This window comes from Heptranchias perlo, chromosome 4 (genome assembly GCF_035084215.1).
Source record: "Heptranchias perlo isolate sHepPer1 chromosome 4, sHepPer1.hap1, whole genome shotgun sequence".
Classification (NCBI taxonomy): Eukaryota; Metazoa; Chordata; class Chondrichthyes; order Hexanchiformes; family Hexanchidae; genus Heptranchias; species Heptranchias perlo.
Window position 1 is genome coordinate 78,792,742 of NC_090328.1, and position 18,672 is coordinate 78,811,413.

Genomic DNA, 18,672 nt, shown 5'->3' on the forward strand with positions numbered 1-18,672 from the left:
ATAAACAGATAAGTGTGATTTTATTTATTATTTTGAACCTCCATCCATCCCTATGTATCAGTGTGAGATTGTTACAGACGTCCAATCCATGTCAAAACAGCCTTATGGTGCATATAAAAACAGAAGAAAAGTAAGAGATGAAGAAAGGTCATTCCGTCAATTAAATCTCATCCCTTAAGTACGTTAACTCGCCCATCGTGATACCTAATTGTATTTTGAATATTTGCAGTGTTTTGCTTCTTGTTATCTTGCATGGTAGTTTATCGCACATATTTTTCACTCCTTCTAATATATTATTCTCTGCTAATTTTAAACAAAAAAGTTAATGTCATTGTAATGCAAGAAAACGTGCTTCATATACTGAGTTTAAACAGACGGAGGTAACCCCCTTAAGTATAGACGGTTTTTCTCATATATCTACTTTAAATTTACTGAAGGCACTTTTACTTTGCTGGTTTCGAGGGAGTGGCTCTATACTGGCCTCCTGCCGCCACTCACCCACGTTTTACTTCTCCACCAAACACAGGGCAGAAACAGAACTCGCAAATCTTTTAGCAAGTCCCAAGACTCACGAAGAAAATGAGTCTGCCACTAGCAGAACAAGTGAGTCAAACCACTTACTTTCCAGAGTGGAGCTGAAGGCAGGAGAATGGGTGTTTATTGCCTATTGCATTTTAAAACAGGAAAGCACCTTTGGAAAAGAAAAACTTACTTCAGTATTGTGGGAAAAAATACAAAAACCTTAACTCCATCTCAACTAAAAACTACATTGTGGTGCTGTAAATGCAAAATTTTTGAAAATGAAAATGTAATTATGTACCCAGTGAAAATTAAGGTATTGGAGAGATGCTTCACTGTCTAAACAGGAAGTGGGCAATGTGCAGAACTGACTGAGCTTGTTTCCTGTTTGTGTAAAATGTTTGTGTTCCATCAGCTTTTGGATGTGCTGGAGAGATACTGCATGGCAACTGGGTTGGATTATCGTCGACTTGATGGGAAAACCAAGACGGAGGAGAGGGTCAGGATAGTGAAGGAATTCAACAGCACACAAGACATCAACATTTGCTTGGTGTCCACAATGTAAGATGTGCAGAATTTGCAGATTGTGTAATCATTTCAATTAATTATTCTTTAAAGACAGGTAAATTACTGTATCCACAAAAGAATTACATGTTATATCTTGCCATTGTTTGGCTGTACATCTGTTTTTGTTTCATCACAGGGCTGGTGGCTTAGGACTAAATTTTGTTGGAGCAAATGTTGTTGTGATGTTTGACCCAACATGGAATCCAGCTAACGATCTGCAAGCTATTGACAGGTATGTGATCAATTTATTTGTTTCTTTTTTGGGGTCCTCCTACGTTTTTCCTAAGGGCCATGCTGCTCCCAGACTTCCTAAAGCTTGCATTCTGCCAGTTACTAGTTATCATGAAACTGTTGGCCACAATGACAACTCCTCGTCTAGTTTCCCCTCCTGTGTGGACAAGCTGACTTATTCCAGTCAATAGCAACATCCAACCACTGGGCCTTGTTGATGTCATGACTAATGGTTCTGTTTTCAAAAGTAAAGGTCTTAACAGCCGCACAGTTAAAAACAGCTCAGAAAATTTGCCGCTCGATTCCTGCCCTCCGCCACCTTAATTGGGCCCTTTATTTTAGGCGGCCGTCAAGCGGGAGGCTCATTAATACATGCATATTGGGGTCATATGATATTAGGACCCCAATGGCATTTTAACTACCAACTCAGCGGGGTGCTCGTCATGACTGCCCTTCTCAGTGAAATGTGGTCTGCAGGAAGAAGAGGCCCCTGCTGTCCCAGCTCTCCCCCTCTGACCCACGAGACCCTGCTGAAACATCAGCCCCCTGACGCTACTTACCTGAGTGGTGTCGATTTTCACCTGCCGGCAGTCAGACAGCTTCCTTTTTCTGCTTGTTTCAGGTGGGCAGCTAGCCAGTGAGATGTAAATACTGCCCGGGAGTTAAAAGAAACCAGGCCTCAAATTGATGACTTTGTGGGAGGGGGTTTGCACTTCAAATTAAATTCCTCCCCTTAGTCTCAGCAACACTGAAGTCTTCCTGTTCCATGGTCAGCTTTATCATTTGTGTCTGTGCTTATCCCTGAAACCACCACAAACCATGGTAACCTGGCATTAGATTTTCACAAATAATAGCATAAAATGTTGGAAATACCAGCATGTCAGTGATCACTCACAGGATGGGAACTGGTTTAATTGGAAGGATTCACTCAAGAAATTAACTTTCTCTCTTGGATGATGGCTGATTTGCTTTGCATTTCCAGCATTTTATTTATTTATTTCCGATTTCCAGCATGTGTTTTTTTTAAATCAGGTCATTTTCACAAGGCCCCAAATTCAATTTTCCTCGAACATTGATCAATTGGTTTCTGTTAAGATTATTTGTGTTGGTAATATTGACTGCTATCAAAGAAATGTGAAATCCATTTACTGCCGCATTATATCTGTCTATTCCTGACTAGTTACAGGTGACAAGAGCATACTTCTTACTTCAACAAATACTTTCTTTTCCCACCTCACTGCAGAGCTTATCGCATTGGTCAGTGCAGAGATGTTAAAGTCTTCCGACTGATTTCATTGGGTACGGTTGAAGAAATCATGTACCTGCGCCAGGTTTATAAGCAGGTGAGCAATTAATAGTACTCAGTATTTCTTAACTTTTCATCTACTTCTAGTTGCAATAATAATTCATTCTTTTTGAGGCTTTTCTAAGCAAGCCTTTTTAAATTGTAGATCAGGTGAGTATACTTGTCTCTTAGATGGTCTAAGGATAAAAAGGTACCAAAGTGAGCCATGACAATCCTGTAAAGGTGAATCCTCCCTGTTAGAGTTATTGCGATGAGTAAAAGTCTCTCAATGTTTTAGTATTTTTTTTTAGCAATTCTATCTTCACATGAGATGTTACGTTTTTTCATAGAATCATAGAAATTTACAGCACAGAAGGAGGCCATTTGGCCCATCATGTCTGCGCTGGCCGAAAAAGAGCTATCCGGCCTAATCCCACTTTCCAGCTCTTGGTCCGTAGCTTTGTAGGTTACAGCACTTCAAATGCACATCCAAGTACTTTTTAAATGTGATGAGGGTTTCTGCCCCTACCACCCTTTCAGGCAGTGAGTTCCAGATCCCCACCACCCTCTGGGTGATAAATATTTCTCCCCAACTCCTCTCTAATCCTTCTACCAATTACTTTAAATCTATGCCTCTGGTTATTGTCCTCTCTGCTAAGGGAAATAGGTCCTTCCTATCCACTCTAACTAGGCCCCTCATAATTTTATAGACCTCAATTAAATCTCCTCTCAGCCTCCCCTATCAACAGCTATGGAATTATAAATAGATTTTCTTTATCCAAAAGTGATTGATAAAAATTAGCTCATAACAAGAATTTAACTTGCTAAATATTGTATTCTGCGGTTAATGTAAGGAGTCTTACAACACCAGGTTATAGTCCAACAGCTTTATTTGAAATCACAAGCTTTCAGAGCTTTCTTCCTTCGTCAGGTGAGTGCTGACGAAGGAGGACTCACCTGACGAAGGAGGAAAGCTCCGAAAGCTTGTGATTTCAAGTAAAGCTGTTGGACTATAATCTGGTGTTGTAAGACTCCTTACATTTGTCCACCCCAGTCCATCACCGGCATCTCCACATCATCTGCGGTTAATGTTATTGTTTCTGTTAATTTGTGAAAGGACAACATAATGTCGGTGTAATGCTGCACTTATATCATTGCTGCTGATGACAACCCTGTATTCAGTAGCAGTGCTTTATAGGAGACGAGAAGTAAGTGTTGTCTTTGAAGACTCCAGGGCCCACTTAAAGATGCACTGCTCTCATAGGCAGAGGCCGCCAGCTTTTCTGGCTGCCTACAGGTTTGTGTGACTTGGGATGGATCCCCTGGCAGAGCAGAGGATAAAATCGACCAAGGCTCCTGGTTACTGTTTAGTGATTCCTGAAACAACAACAAGAACAACTTGCCTTTATGTAGCGCTTTTAACATAGTAAAACATCCCAAGGCGCTTCACAGGAGTAATATCAAACAAAATTTGACTGTAGTGAATGGACATGTCTGAATGGTGAGTGAGGACAGAGTGATGACCCACACTGCCAAATAGTCTACTGACAGTCATAAAGAAATGCCACTTGGGCAAGGTGCTGGAAGACTGCTGGTGCTTGTAGACCTGCATCCCAGCATGAGACAAGACATTCAGGAAAGAATTAGAAAGCATTTGGAGGAGGGATTGTAAACAAAATCTAAATTTGTGTATGTGAGGTACAAGAACCCTGACATTGTGAATAGCCCCTGTGTCCAAACCATCAAATTTCACCAAGCTCATCACGTATTGAAAATGTAAAAATGCATGTTTTGTTAAATTGTCAGAAACATTTGTAAGGAAGGGATATTAGCATATGAATATCATAACATTCAGATTCAAAGCATGTTGAGATTTTATGCTTTGAATTAAATGGAAAATGTTCTAACTACTAAATGGATCCAGGCAGACCAGCATTTATAACCACAATGGCAACATCTACTCATAAGTCTGACAAACTCGGTACCCCTAGGAATTGCTGCTTGCATCAATTTAAAGCTGTGTGAGTACTTTCTGAAAGCCACAAAAAGCTGGCGCATTGTTGGATCTGATGTTTGTGAAATATCTTTTTACTCAATTGCATTAGCAACTGCACTGTGCCGTTGTTGGAAGTGAAAATGCAAAGCGCTACTTCAATGCAGTGCAAGGATCGAAGGAGCACTCCGGGGAGCTGTTTGGAGTCCAGACTCTTTTCGGGTTCCGGACAGGGGGATCCTGCTTGACTCGGGATATCATTCAGGTGAGGAACGCTGCAGCAAACCTACAGAATGTAGTTAGAAACAGTTTAGCTTTTGTATAGAAAAATGCCACTTTTTATGTTTCCTTTTTCTTATTCATTTTCTCTCTCTCTGTCTCACACTTTCTCTTACTCCCTTCCCCCGCCCCAGTTCATTTTATACTGCAATGTAAGCTATGGTGAACCTACTAGTCACGTGTCGCGAGTTCACACAACTGGTACTGATTTTTCACAGAGTTCCAGGTTGCACATTATTCATAATGTTGTTACAAAATTATTGCATGAAAGCAGTCTTTACACAGCATTTCAGGCTTTTGGCCATAATAGATGGCTGTTTTTATTATCGAAAATATATTTTGTGTAACATTTTATTTGGAAATGTTTCTAGAGATGATGAAATACTTTCAGTTTGTGATCCAAATCCTGGCAATTTCTACCTCTGTATGAAATCTGCCACCTGGATTTTCCACTGTCAGCCACCCACTATGGCAGTGTACATCAGATAATGATAATGGCCAATGGCCGGGAGTTCCTCTCTCACTTTGAGCCCCGAGGTAGCTCCGGGGGAGACTGGACCAACAGCAATGGAACTGCCTGTCCGAATCAGATGGACATTTATTTAAAAATGAATTTGTAGTCGTGTGGTCCATTTCCCACCATTTGGGAATGCGGGACTTAAATAACATCCATGTAATATGGTGTCCAGAGTTGCTATGTGACAGTAATTAAATGGAAAGCCATGGAAAGGAGACAACAATGTTAAGGTAAGTGTATTTCAGCTATTTCTCAACCAATTTCCTTTTGGTCTTGCTGGCACTTCGGTTCTCTTTAGTCTTTGTGCCAATTGTTGTAAATCACCTTTTACCCCCAGAACCATTGCTGATGCCAATAGGTTTCCCATAGGGAATTCTCCTATCTGATGTCTTTGGAAGAATAAGAGGATCAACGAAGGGTTGCTAGGCAGGTCAGGCTGCACAAGAGGTGCTCTGTGCCTATTCGCTAGTATCCACACATGTGCATCTGCAGAGAGGGGAACATGCTGCACTCTGCCAGATGATTAGTGCAGAGCCTCCCTTGCCCAAAGGAAGCTGGGAGAGCACACCCAATAGCACCACTAAAAAATGTACACTCCTGACTAACCATACTTTTGGATGCTAAACAACCAGTGTACTCTGATTGGCTGCATGCACCAATATGTCACCAACCATATTTGCAGGCACTGGCACCTACCTGGTAATAATTGTGGGGAACTGTCTTCACAGGCTCCAGGTCAGCAGAGAGGCAGATGCAGAGCTATGTCATCTGCTGCAAGGATACCTGCAGCTACCATACAGCGTAGAGTTGACACATTCAATGATAATAATGGTCAGCTGTGGCCGGATTCTAAGCTCCATCTTTTTGCAGACATGCTGCAATGCTGACATTCTACTTCAGCAGCATCAAACACGTTTTTTTTTTACTGGGCTGCAAAGTCATTTGCCTGCAGACTCATACCAGTGCTTTGAATTTCCTTTCTCTTTATGTTTGCGTGTTGTTTCTTAGTCCCCAGCTTCTCTAGTCTCAGAAAAAGCTGCTTTGGGTTTAGATATTTTTTGAGACACTCCAAAGGCTTACAGATTGTTTTGTTCCCCTATTCTACAACTTCCCTTTAATGTCCTCATTCTTTTAAGTTTCACTTACATGCAATTAACTGTATAAATCACAAGAGTACTCCCTACATCTGTCCAAATCTGCACCTAGATAAATTGGGTACAAACAGCACACTTCCATTTAAGTCTGTCTAAAACCTGTTGCTAGCCATTCTGATCTAAATTACCCAATAGAAGAAAATCTAGGTTTCGAAATCCATTTAAGGTTTGGTACATTGCCCATTTTTAAAAAAAGGCATGAACATATAAATGCGTGGATGGCATCATTTTTCTTCTGCCGTCCTTGTGGGAAGTTGCTGGTATCTGTATTCGACCTTTTTATCCCTCTGACAATTTACTGGATGACATATACTCCCTAATGTCTAATGGTTGATACACATTCAGTTCCTGGCCTTATGGCAGTAGGGTATAATCCAAGAACCTGTCAGTCTAGTTGTGACATACACATCTGAGTCCCTGGTGATATGTGACATGGCCTCAGTTCTGCAGCTTGTAAAGACTCTGGGGGTGAAATAGGGCCGTGTAGTGCCAGTTTTGTAGGTGCTCCACGGATTCCTAAGCCCCGAAAATGGCATCCATGATTCACATGCATATTTTGAACGTGAAGTGCGCAGGACGCATCTTGGTAAAGGTGGTTGCACCCAACGAACGCCGGTAGCATGTAGAGTAGGGAGATTATGACGTAAATGAGTGCACAACGCTGATTTGAAGCAACAGGTGGCATTTTGGAACTCCATGCTCCAGCCAACGCCCTGTCTTAACCTCGCACAGGACTGAACAGGGCCTAAATGGCAGGAAGGACCCCCCCTACCAGCGCTATTTAAAGGGATCATGCAGGAGTTACAGGTTAGTTGCTGGAATAGTTATTCTGGCTGCTGGTACAATTGTACATGTTTGTGGAAGTTACCTATACTTGAGAAAGTTGCAATATTCTATAGACAGCGATCTGGTTAGTCTTGCAGCACTGTTAGCGGCATTTAAAATAGTGTGCTAACCAAAGTTGCTTCCAGACATGGGTGGCCTGCTAGGGCTTCCTCTGGGAATTGAATATGACTGGGAGCATGCAGAGAGGCCACATAGAGCAGGACAAGCTGCTAGAAGAGGGAGGAGGAGGAAGCGAAAGAGGAGGAGGAAGTGGAGGAAGAGGCTGGGAGGCAACAAGGTAGACAGGCTCAGTCTGCCAGGTCCCTGAGTGATCAGATGATTAATGAGTGACACCAGTTACCTCAATGACACCTCCCCATTCACCAACAGTCCCACATTCCTTACCTTTCCTCTCCTACATGACCATCAAATCGTCCTCCTTAAGATTACACATTGCATCCTCCCTCAGCTCATCGCAGAAATGAAAACCACCACCAAATACAAATTCATAACCACATTTATAGATTTACACATGAAATGATTTAAACAAACTTTTTTTTTTATTCGTTCATGGGATGTGGGCGTCGCTGGCGAGGCCGGCATTTATTGCCCATCCCTGATGCTATTCACCCTTGTGCTTCTACGAGGTACATCCCCAACAGCTGGAGCATGGGTGGTGGAAGGCTGCTGACCAACTGAGAAGAGTGCAGCTGGCCTTGGAGGACGACCCCGAGCTGCTGTGGGCTGGGAGGGCCCGGCTTCAGACTGCACCATCTCGACCTTGGCTGCAGCAGTCTGGCCTGGCTGGCTGACAGGCAACAGCAAGTGCACTGGCGGAGTGGTAGGGATGGGAGCAGGAATGCTGTCACCCTGAGAGAGGACAGCTGGTTCGTCTTCCATGACGCCACTGCCACTCTCCCAGGGCAGCGCCTCAGCAATCCCAGTGATCTGCTGGAGAACAGATTGCTGGACTGCTGTGACGCCCTAGAAGCCCCGTTCCACAGTGGAACCCAGAGCCACGATAGCAGCAGTCTGAGCTCCAAATGCACCAGTCAAACCTTGGATGGCAGATGTTTGTGCTGCAATGGAAGCTGTGACATTGGTCATCAGATGCTGCATCATGGTGGGTTCCATAGGTGTGCTGATGGAGGTGACCACCCGTTCCATGTGGAAAAGGATGGGCTCCAAGCTTTGCGCAAAGCCCTGTGCCAAGTTCAAGCTGGACTCCTCCATGTAGGATACCCCTCCGTCTGTCCACCTCTTCCAACAAGGCCTCTAGTGCACCGTCTGAGAATCTTGGTGCCGCTGTCTCCCAGGCACAGCCATTCTTCAATATCATCCAGCACAGAGTTACTTCCCAAAGGACTTCCTGCAGCCACAGTGCACCTCCCCTTTAAGAGGTGAAGGCTGCTTTTAAATAGTGCTAGCCACTCCCAATATCGGGGCCCCCTGCTGGTGCGTGCAGTCAATCAACAGCCCAGGTAGCGCTGCATGCAGCAATCATTGAAAGTCAATCATGATTAACCCACGCCTGGTTGTAGCAATGCAGACAGCACGTACCTACCACATTGGTGCTGCCTACATTGCTATGACCAGGCGCGGGTTAATTGCGCACCACGATGCCAGCGCCCGTTTTTGGGGGTTATTCAATATAACCCTCTAAAAATTTTAGTCTTGTCAGCTGAACCCTCATAGTGGTTATACTGAAAAATTGACGGGATTAAATTGGATAAGACCGTTTCAAGCTGCACACCCACAACTTACAGGTCACACACACCAGCAGGTATTCAACCATGACAGGCACATCACCCAAACATCCTGCAGGACACTCATCGACACATGTCCCGCTTTCTCGCAGGAGAAGGTGGCGCATAACAGGAGGCAGCAAGTGGCAGTGGCATTTAGCCCCTCGAGCCTGTTCCACCATTCAGTAAGATTATGGCTGATCTGTGACCTAACCCCATATACCCGCCTTAGCCCCATATCCCTTAATACCCTTGGTTCTCAAAAATCTACCAATCTCAGACTTAAAATTAAGCGAGCTAGCACCAATTACCATTTGCAGAAGAGCATTCCAAACTTCTCCCACCCTTTGCATGTAGAAGTGTTTCTTAACTTCACTCCTGCAAGTCCTGGCTCTAAATGTTAGGCTATATCCCCTAGTCCTAGTATTCAAATATAGGAGACCTCCAAAAACAGGTAAAACTGCATCAGCAGCCAGAAGCAATAATCCAGCAACTAACCTTTTAACCCTGCATAGTCCCTTTAAATAGCCTGTTGGAGGGACCTCCAGGCCGTTGAAGACATGTTCAGATGGTCGTGGTTAACGTGGCTGCGGTGTTAAGTGCCAATATAGCGTCTATCCCTTTAAATCAGCGTTGCACACTGATCTAACGCATATTCTCTTTACTTTACATGCAGCCAGCATTCGTTATCTGCACGTGCGCAGACCCCTTTACCAAGATGGTATCCAGTGCACGTCACGCTAGAAGCGTGCGAGCGCATTCCGGGCGCCATCTTGGAACTTCCAGGAGGCCGCCTAGCGCCTAAACAACAGGTACTACATGGCCAAATTTCTAGCCAGACATACCTCCCTATTGGATGTAGGCAAATGTGACCACCAGGTAGTCTCAATTCACTGAGTACTGGAGATGAGGTAGACACTTCCCTTGTGGCACTGTACTTCAATATCTGAATTGCTGACAGTTCAGTAGTATTCACAGCGTACGTCGTCAAACCCATCTGCCTACTTAAGATAAGTATTGTTACTTCTCAATCTGATTGCCAGGTAATATGCCTTATGATATGGATAAATTCCATGCAGTAAGAGCAAAAAATTGTCATTGCTGCCTCACTCTGTTTATGTACAGCACTTGGTGGCAGGTGGGATGATGTCTGCTGACTAGACAGACCAGCCCATCCAGTTGAAAGCAGTTTTGTATATCTCAGAGGCCTTGTCTGGAAAGGCAGGACATTTAGGGGCGGAGAGTGCAAATTTGCTGCTGCTATTTTCTGGTCAGCTTCTAAAAAATGATTCCACTGTGGTTAACAACTGGCTCCAAAGTCTCTCTAGTGTGCTGCCTATGCAACATCTGCATGATTAATATCTCCTTCAGGACACCTTCAGAGCACTTTGGGATTGGTGCTCACTAACTTGTCAATGGTATCAGTAGGTCGTAACATCTCAACAGTCCTGACTGCTGTAACCAAGAGGTGCATTATACATGGTTGCTGATTCTCACCCATTAACAACCTTCATTCATTTCTTCCATCTTTTCGGAAAAAAATTGCAGTATCTGTTTGTGCAAATTTTATTTTCACTTTTTCAAATGTCTTGTACAGTGAACCTTTCTGAACCTTACTTTGTATGTCCAAGCAGTAATGAGCATTTTAAAAATTTGACCAGCACTCTACTTAGAGGTTTAATGGAAACAAATCCAAGTTTTCAGCTGCTGTTTTTACCCCCAGGTAAACAAAAACAACTAGATACAAACACCCTGGGCCAAATCTTCCTGGAACAATAACGGTGTGTTAACAACGCACGCCGTTATTAATGCACAAATCAGCCAGTGATTTCAGGGGATTAAGAGATATGCCATGAGTTGTGAATCTCCATAACTTGCTGGTCGATTTATGCCATTCCGCTGTTTGCCTCGCACAAATGGCATCTCACCCATAGCCTCCCCGTTAATTTTAAGAACTTGCTGTATTTGCACATCAATTGCCCATTAAACTCGCCGCAGAAAGTTAAGGCTCATAATTAATAGCGTAGGTACCCTTTTAATGAAGTGATAATTATTAATGCAATACCACTCAAACTCTCCGGCCTAGAATGGGAACAATTTAATCTGTTGAGTCTCATTCCTGCATGTAGTAAATTGTTTTTAGAGATTAAAAAAATGTCAAATTTTATATATTTTTTCTTACTCTTCCTTTCTGCCTCTTTTTTTCTCTCTCTCTTAATCGAATCTTTTTTTCCCTCTCTTTATTTCTTTCTGTATCTGTTTTGACTCTAATTCAGCCACTCTAATTCACCCTCCTTCTCTATCATTTCTCTGTTTCTTTCTCAATCCATTGCGAACCTGTGCGAGGCCCCTCCACTTTCCCCATGCCCAACCTGCCAGTGATCTTAGCGTGGGAGCCAGCTGATTGGCGCCTGCAGTTTGCCGGCAGCATTTAAATGAAGCCCAAACCTTAAAATGGCCTGGCCCTCCTCAAATGTTGGCTTTGGGCGGGTGGCGAGGCCGCTCTGCTGACTTTGCGCTTGTTTTGAGCGGACATCAAAGACTGCCCCCATTGTTGAGGCAGAGTAGAATGTAGTCTGTATCCAGCTGCACTGTATCTAACCTAGACGTGCTTGAGTACAAAAATTCATACCCACAAACACAAGTTCATCAGAGAAAGTGCCAGTTGGAGGCTAAATAGTTTGGCCCCACTGGGAAAGAGGATAAAATCATCAAATGCATTATTTCAAACCAGTCTTAGAAATCTTCCAGTGGTCATTTAAAGAGTAACTTGGCAGAAGCCCAAAACTAGACCACCTGTGTGTTTTGTGCCAAGAGGAATGGTTTAGGAGAAGAATCTAAAGGTGATGGTGGTGCGGTTAATATAAAAATTCACCAGATTGAGAGGTATTGGCCCAAAAATTGCTCACCAAATAACAGGGTACCTCAACGGCGTCCTCTGTCTCCGACGGCAAATCGAAGGAGCAAGTTCACACATTTGCACACGTGCACTGAAACCCGTAAATCATGAGCTTGCTCCTGTTGGTTCGCTGGCGATTTGACAGCTGCAAATTAAAGGGGAATCGCACGCTGCAATCATTGAAATCACAGAAAAATCATAAACTTGCCCAGCTGGAATGTAACTACTTAGGCCACCAAAAGGTACGCTGAAAAATACCAGGTCTACACTACTTTTTAAAAGCGTGATGACTCTTAATGACTGCCAAACAACTAAAAATTAAATTTAAAAAATATGGAATCTCTTATTACTCCTTATTGTAATATTTTTTGATCATTAAAAAAAATTAAAAAATTTTTAAAAGTTTTAAATTTTTTTACTTTTCATTTCTGTATCTAATTTACCTAAATTATTTCTTTGGCTTTTTATTAAAAAAAATTAAAATTTTTATTTACAGTGACTTGCAGAACATTAACTTTAAATGAATGAACTTTACTTGCCTGCTTGTGGGCGTGACTTCTCTCCCTGACAGATTTTGTGGGCGTGTCTTCCATTCTCACAGACGTTTCCCGTGTGAATCAACCCACGCGGTTCAGAGGCTGGGTTGATGTCGCGCATTTTTTGGAAACTTCCAAATCACCCAAGTCTATGCCACGGAGCCCACAGTGAGTTAATTCATAGGTTTGTAATCGCAGGAGCTGCTCCGATCGTTGCCACGCCACCCTGAGCAAGTTCCGGCTCATTGTTTCCTTAAAGACAAAACATAAATTCAGAAGAAGCATAAGGGGAGATTTTCAACCCTACCCACTCGGCGGAAACCGGTCGGGCGTGCAGTTAAAATCAGCTGGGTGGAATTTTAACCTGCTCTTTGGCTCAGACGTCAAGGACGCCGACCTAAAGCTGGCAAGGTCCTTCTTTACACATGCAGATCAGAGTCCGATGATATCATTGAGTGCTGACTGCAATTTTCACTGTTGGGCTGAGCGGGCAGTCTCTTGTGACTTTCCCGCCAGGTGAAGACAGCAAGGAAGCAGATTGGGGGCCAGAAGAGGTAAGTTTTTAAAAAAACCTTTGTTAATTTTTTATGTAGGTACGGGAGTGCTCCTCCATGCCCGACAAGGAAAGTTTGGGCCTTCCTTGCCGGTCCTGGGCTTGCTTCTCGTCTCAAACACAAGACCATCCCGGAACCCCCTCCCCACAGCTCACCCGAGTGACAGTGACCGTTTCTTCGGTGCCAGCTGGCGGCTTCCTGCCGCCCGAAATTCCACTCCTGTCTGCCGGGCAGCTGAGCGGGGACATGTAAATGAAGCCCAGGAGATACAATTGCCCAGGCCTCATAATGCTGAGGTGAGGGGATGGGTGGGGGGAGGTGGTGCTCGCCTTCCCCCCTATCAGCCCGATTCCCACTCTGGGATAGAATCGGTAGAATTCACTAGAAACAGCAAGCAGCAGATGATAAAAATAGAAAATGCTGGAGAAGCTCAGCGAGTCAGGTAGCATCTGTGGAGAAAGAAACAGAGTTAATGGGCCCGATATTACCATGGCGGCGGGTTCGCGGCGGGGGGGGTAGATTGGGCGCATGGGTAACGCGCCCGGTGAAATCAGACTGCTCCGCGCGCAATCGCAGGCTGATTGGATCTACTTACCTCTTCTTCCGGGTTCCCCGCTGCTGAGCTGCGCGTCGGGCGGACTGCGCATGCGCAGTAAGGTCTGTCAGCTGGAGGAGCTCTATTTAAAGGGGCAGTCCTCCACTGACTGATGCTGCAAGAAATAGGAAAAGTTACATCATGGAGCAGCCCAGGGGGAAGGCTGCTCCCAGGTTAATGATGCCTCACTCCAGCTCTTATTGGATGGGGTGAGGAGGAGGGGGAGGACAGAGATCTTCCTCCCAGCGGGCGGGAGGAAGTGGCCTGCCTCTGCCACCAAGAAGGCCTGGCTCGAGGTGGCAGAGGAGGTCACCTGCACCACCAACATATCGCACACCTGCATACAGTGCAGGAGGCGCTCCAATGACCTAAGTAGGTCAGCCAAAGTGAGTACACTTACTCATTCCCCTACACTCCGTCTGCCACATCAACACCCCCACCCCGCATCTCCTTCTGCACAGCCAATACTACTCTGTCACATCACTCCTCACACCCACTCGAACCTCATCCTCATCTTACCTGCACTTACTCACCTCGCCAGTACTCATCCCGCCACTACCACTCAACCCAATCCTCATACAATCTCATGGCTCTATCTCATACCCACCCTCTCATGCATCTCTTTCACAGTCAGCCTCATTCAACCTGCCACGACCTGTGCTGCAGCCACAGGGCATGCATCACATATGTGCAGTAGGAAGCGTAAGGCAAACGTGTCGTGAGCATGAAGGGGATGCACAAGGGTGTTTGAGGGTTTGTCATGGTTTTTACTTATATTTAATTTCTGATCAACTCACATTACATATTATATTGGCACCACTACTGCCACGTCTTTGCGAATCTTGTCTGGTTTGTGCAATAATGCCCTTTCCTGAGGATCACAATGAAGACCCACAACTGATGCCACCCATTGTGTCACTGCAGAGTGGGTGTAAGTGTATTTGCAGGGCTCTTTTGTGCAGACGACTGAGAGACGTCGGCGATGTCCCCGGTGGCACGCTGGAGAATGCGGAGGAGAAGTTGTTGAGAGCAGTGGTGACTTTGACAGTGACAGGTAAGAAGATGGTGCTCGGGCCAGCCGGGAGCAGCTCGGCATGAAGGAGGCTGCAGGTGTCCACGACTACATGTTGAGTGACTCTGAGCCTCCATGTGCACTGCTGCTTAGAGAGGTCCAGGAAGCTGAGCCTCGGTCTGTGGACCCTGTGGCGAGGGTAGTGCCCCCTGCGACGCATCTCTCTCTGCGGTTGCCCTCCCTCCTGCCGTGCAGGTGGATGTGCCACAGCACTGTGTTGTGGAGCTCCACGTGTCAGAGGTGGACGGCGAGGCTGGTGATGCTGTTCACCCTCTGAGGAGGTCATGACTGCAGCTACGGCAGCCCCGATCCGGAAGATGTACATCTGAGAGGGTCCGCAAGGTAGGTACATGTGTCTGGACACCGGGGTAAGTGTGCAAGTTGGTGAATTTTATTGTTAGGAGTGGCCTCCTGCAATGAGTGAGGGTCTCCCCCCACCCGCCACCTGTCAAATGGACCTTTGCAGCTGCCACAGGCTGATGGCTGCAACACGTCCATTTGAACTGGGAGTGTTTCCCCCAGTACGGGAAACAGTCCCAGTCAGTTGCAAAATCCCACCCCATTGCTAAAATAACAGGTCAATCAGGTCTGTAAACAACCTGAAGTACCTGTTCAATTACCTTAAGTGACACTCCGCTGGCTTTAATTGCCGGTGGGAGTCCCACATGCGGGGGCTGCATGCACATGTCAGCGCGTCAGTGGGGAACCCGGAAATGGGGCGGGTTGGAGCCGGGCTCCCGACTCGCCCCGGGAATCCCCGATTTTCACAGCCCCCCCCCCCCCCGCCACCTACGCACCCGATTGTGGGTGCAAAAATCGAGCCCAATGTTTCAGGTCGAAGACCTTTCGTCAGAACTAGAAGGATGGTAGAGATAACAGCAGCAGATGATGCCTTTTTGTCTCAGCTATGTTTGTAAGGACTGCATCAACTTTTATGCATCATAAAGAAATGTTCTGGGTTTCTCTAATTGCCAGATGGTGTGATTTTTATCCTTGACTTTCCTTATTTTAACTTTTGGAAAATTATAGAAAAAATTCCTGCGAGTGTTAACATGATATTAGGTGTCAGCCTTGGCTCAGTGGTAGCACGCTCATCTCTGAGTTAGAAGGTTGTGAGTTCAAGCCCCACTCCAGAGTCTTCCGCACATAATCTAGGCTGACACTTCAGTGCACTACTGAGGAAGCACTGCACTGTCGGAGGTGCCAACTTTCGAATGAGACGTTAAATCGAGGCCCTGTCTGCCCAGTCAGATAGACATAAAAGATCCCATGGCACCTTTCGAAGAAGAGCTGGGGAGTTTTCCTGGTGTCCTGGCCAACATTTGTCCCTCAACAAACATCACTAAAACAGATCACCTGGTCATTTATCTCATTGCTGTTGGTAGGACCTTGCTGTATGCAAATTAGTTGCCACGTTTCCTACATCACAACAGCAACTACACTTCAAAAGTACTTAATTGGCTGTGAAGCACTTTAGGACATCCTGAGGTTGTGAAAAGAGTTATCTAAATGCAAGTTCTTTCTTTTCTTTAAATACTTTAGATTTTTTAATAGCAACAAAGGACATTCTGTTCTCCAAGGATAAAATGGGAACAGCTTGATAGATTTTAGCACGAGGTGTAAGTGTCAAAGAGCCACTTCCTGAACCTACCTACTGGGTTCTCTCAGTTCATTACATGCTAGAAAGTAAAATATTTAGAGAGGCGATTGTAAAAGAAATCAAGTGGAATAGATTTACATTTCTGTGGCTTCTAGTTTAGTTTCCCTTTTATCATAGCATTAAAAAAATGGTCAAAAGGCACTGGTTAATAATTAAGAGCACTTCTGTTTTTAATATAACTATAGCATCTGATTGCTTATATATGTTTTGTTGCAGAGGGAGGGCGAAGTGGAAGCAGGAGTGATGACAGCTGCTACACAGTTGAGAGAAGAACCTCCAGCGACAAGGCTGGAAACAGTGAGTTTCCCGTCATCTCATTTGGCATGAAATACTACACCTGGAAACCATGGAGAGCGCAGGGAGCATTAATGACCCCCAGTGACTCCTCACCGCCCTGATACCCTGCTACTTTCCAATGCAGTCCCAGGCTTAATAGCTCACTTTCCCATAGATTAGCACTGTTCAAGTTCTGGGTGGGAGGCTCATCTGGAAACCGAGATAGCTTTTGATTACATAACCCTTTAAAACATTTTTTTCTCATGACAATTACTGGTGTGTGCCGGGCACTCTGATGTATTCGTACAATCCCAGGCACATACAAATATCTGAATGCGGCTGCTTCTAGCTGATAGGTCGACAGTCGTCATTAGTGCGGGTCGTGAATGAGTAGATTGCTCCAAACTTTATGTACTTGTGAAAAACTAAAATATCATAGGAATTTTTGAACATTTCATTCTGTTACTGGTTTAAAAAAATAGCTTTAAATATATCCCAGCTGCAAAGAAGCACAGAGTAAGAATAAGAAAAGCTTATGTAGCTCCTCCGATTATTTAGGTCCACATTCGGGACCTGCTCAGGCGGTCTTCACCTCCCTCCTGGCATGGTGCTCAATCCGAATCTCCCTTAAATACTGACTTGAGAATCTGTCATTTTAAAAAAAAAATCCTTCAACCCAGTCCCGGGTTCTTTCCAAAATAAGATTTGTCCATACTGATAGTTAAAGTCAACAGTCAATCAACTTAACAGGCAGTCAAGTGTCTGAGCTGTTCAAACATCAGCTATTATGATAAGTAACTGGTTGAAAAAATCCATGGAAGCAAACTGATTCAACTCAGAATTGTAAGATTTTATAGTTTCCCTGTATTTGAATAAGACCTCATAATGAATCCATGCCTGATGAAATAAAGCTCTCTCTCGCCCTAGAATAATCTGTATCTCGTACTTCCTCAATGTGAGTATTGCCTGTACCACAAATATGAAATTTAGACAAATGATCTTCAGTGAATTTGTTTAAAAAATCAACAGCCCAACAGCTCTAGAGATGAGAGCGTGGCGCTCTTGTTCATAGCACCCATGTTCACGTCCAGCTGCACTCAGATGTGTTTTGACAATTCTCGGTCAAGCTGTTAGATGGAATGGGAGCGATGGTAGAAACAGGAAATAAATTGGCAGTCATTTGGTCTCACACCATCATATCTCTTATACTGCATTGAGTTGAAAGAGTGGAATTCGAGTCAGTGCTGAGACAAAGGTGCAGATTTCTATAGAAGCGGCTAAATTAGCTGATGTTGCCAGCTTAATAGTCTCAAACACTGGTGCTAATTTTCTCACTGCCATTCTTCAATTTTGGGGCATCTCAATTTAAAATGGACCAGTTGAGGGGTATTCACACCATACAAATCCCGTCTCCTATCATTCAGTCACAAGGCAGTATTGGTGCTCTAATTATTAATCAAATTACTATACATTATGCAAATGCATTCACAGACTGAACATAGCTGGGGTTCTGCTACATTCCAAGGAAGGATCCATCAATAAGTCATTTTTAAAGATTGTAATGTCCTTTATTTAAATGACATGCAGATTCCCTTCACTGCCCTCCTTACTTTAATGACCCTTGTACGCTCCTGTTCAGCTTTGGAAATCAGCCTCTTCAAACTTCTGCTCACGATTCTGCTTCACTCATGCTCAGTCACTTTCTCTTAAAACAGAACATAACAAATACAGTCACAGCGCCTGACCTGATTTAATCCTTTTTACATGAGATGATGTGGATGACATTATCGTATTGTGATATGAGCTTCCACAGAGAGTTGTGTGTTAGGAATGCACTGTGCCTTGGAGTGATAAGATGCGGGTTTGCCGCCTTGCTTTTTTCCACAACACAAAGTTTCTGATCTTCACTATGCTTCCTGAGAACTTTGCTGAGCACAGGCTAGTGTTTTCCACAGGGAGGAGAAG

General features: G+C 44.5%; 1 protein-coding gene across 5 annotated transcripts in view; it reads left to right on the forward strand.

Annotated features, from left to right (window-relative positions):
* ercc6l2 (excision repair cross-complementation group 6-like 2) overlaps nucleotides 1-18,672 on the forward strand; it is a 104,431-nt gene that overhangs the window by 65,970 nt on the left and 19,789 nt on the right. For all 5 annotated transcript variants that reach the window (XM_067983198.1, XM_067983196.1, XM_067983195.1 and 2 more), the window contains 5 exons: nucleotides 935-1,080; nucleotides 1,223-1,318; nucleotides 2,561-2,660; nucleotides 4,708-4,860; nucleotides 16,648-16,728. In XM_067983198.1, the coding sequence (XP_067839299.1) occupies nucleotides 935-1,080; nucleotides 1,223-1,318; nucleotides 2,561-2,660; nucleotides 4,708-4,860; nucleotides 16,648-16,728 (576 nt within the window). The remainder of the gene's footprint in view (nucleotides 1-934; nucleotides 1,081-1,222; nucleotides 1,319-2,560; nucleotides 2,661-4,707; nucleotides 4,861-16,647; nucleotides 16,729-18,672) is intronic.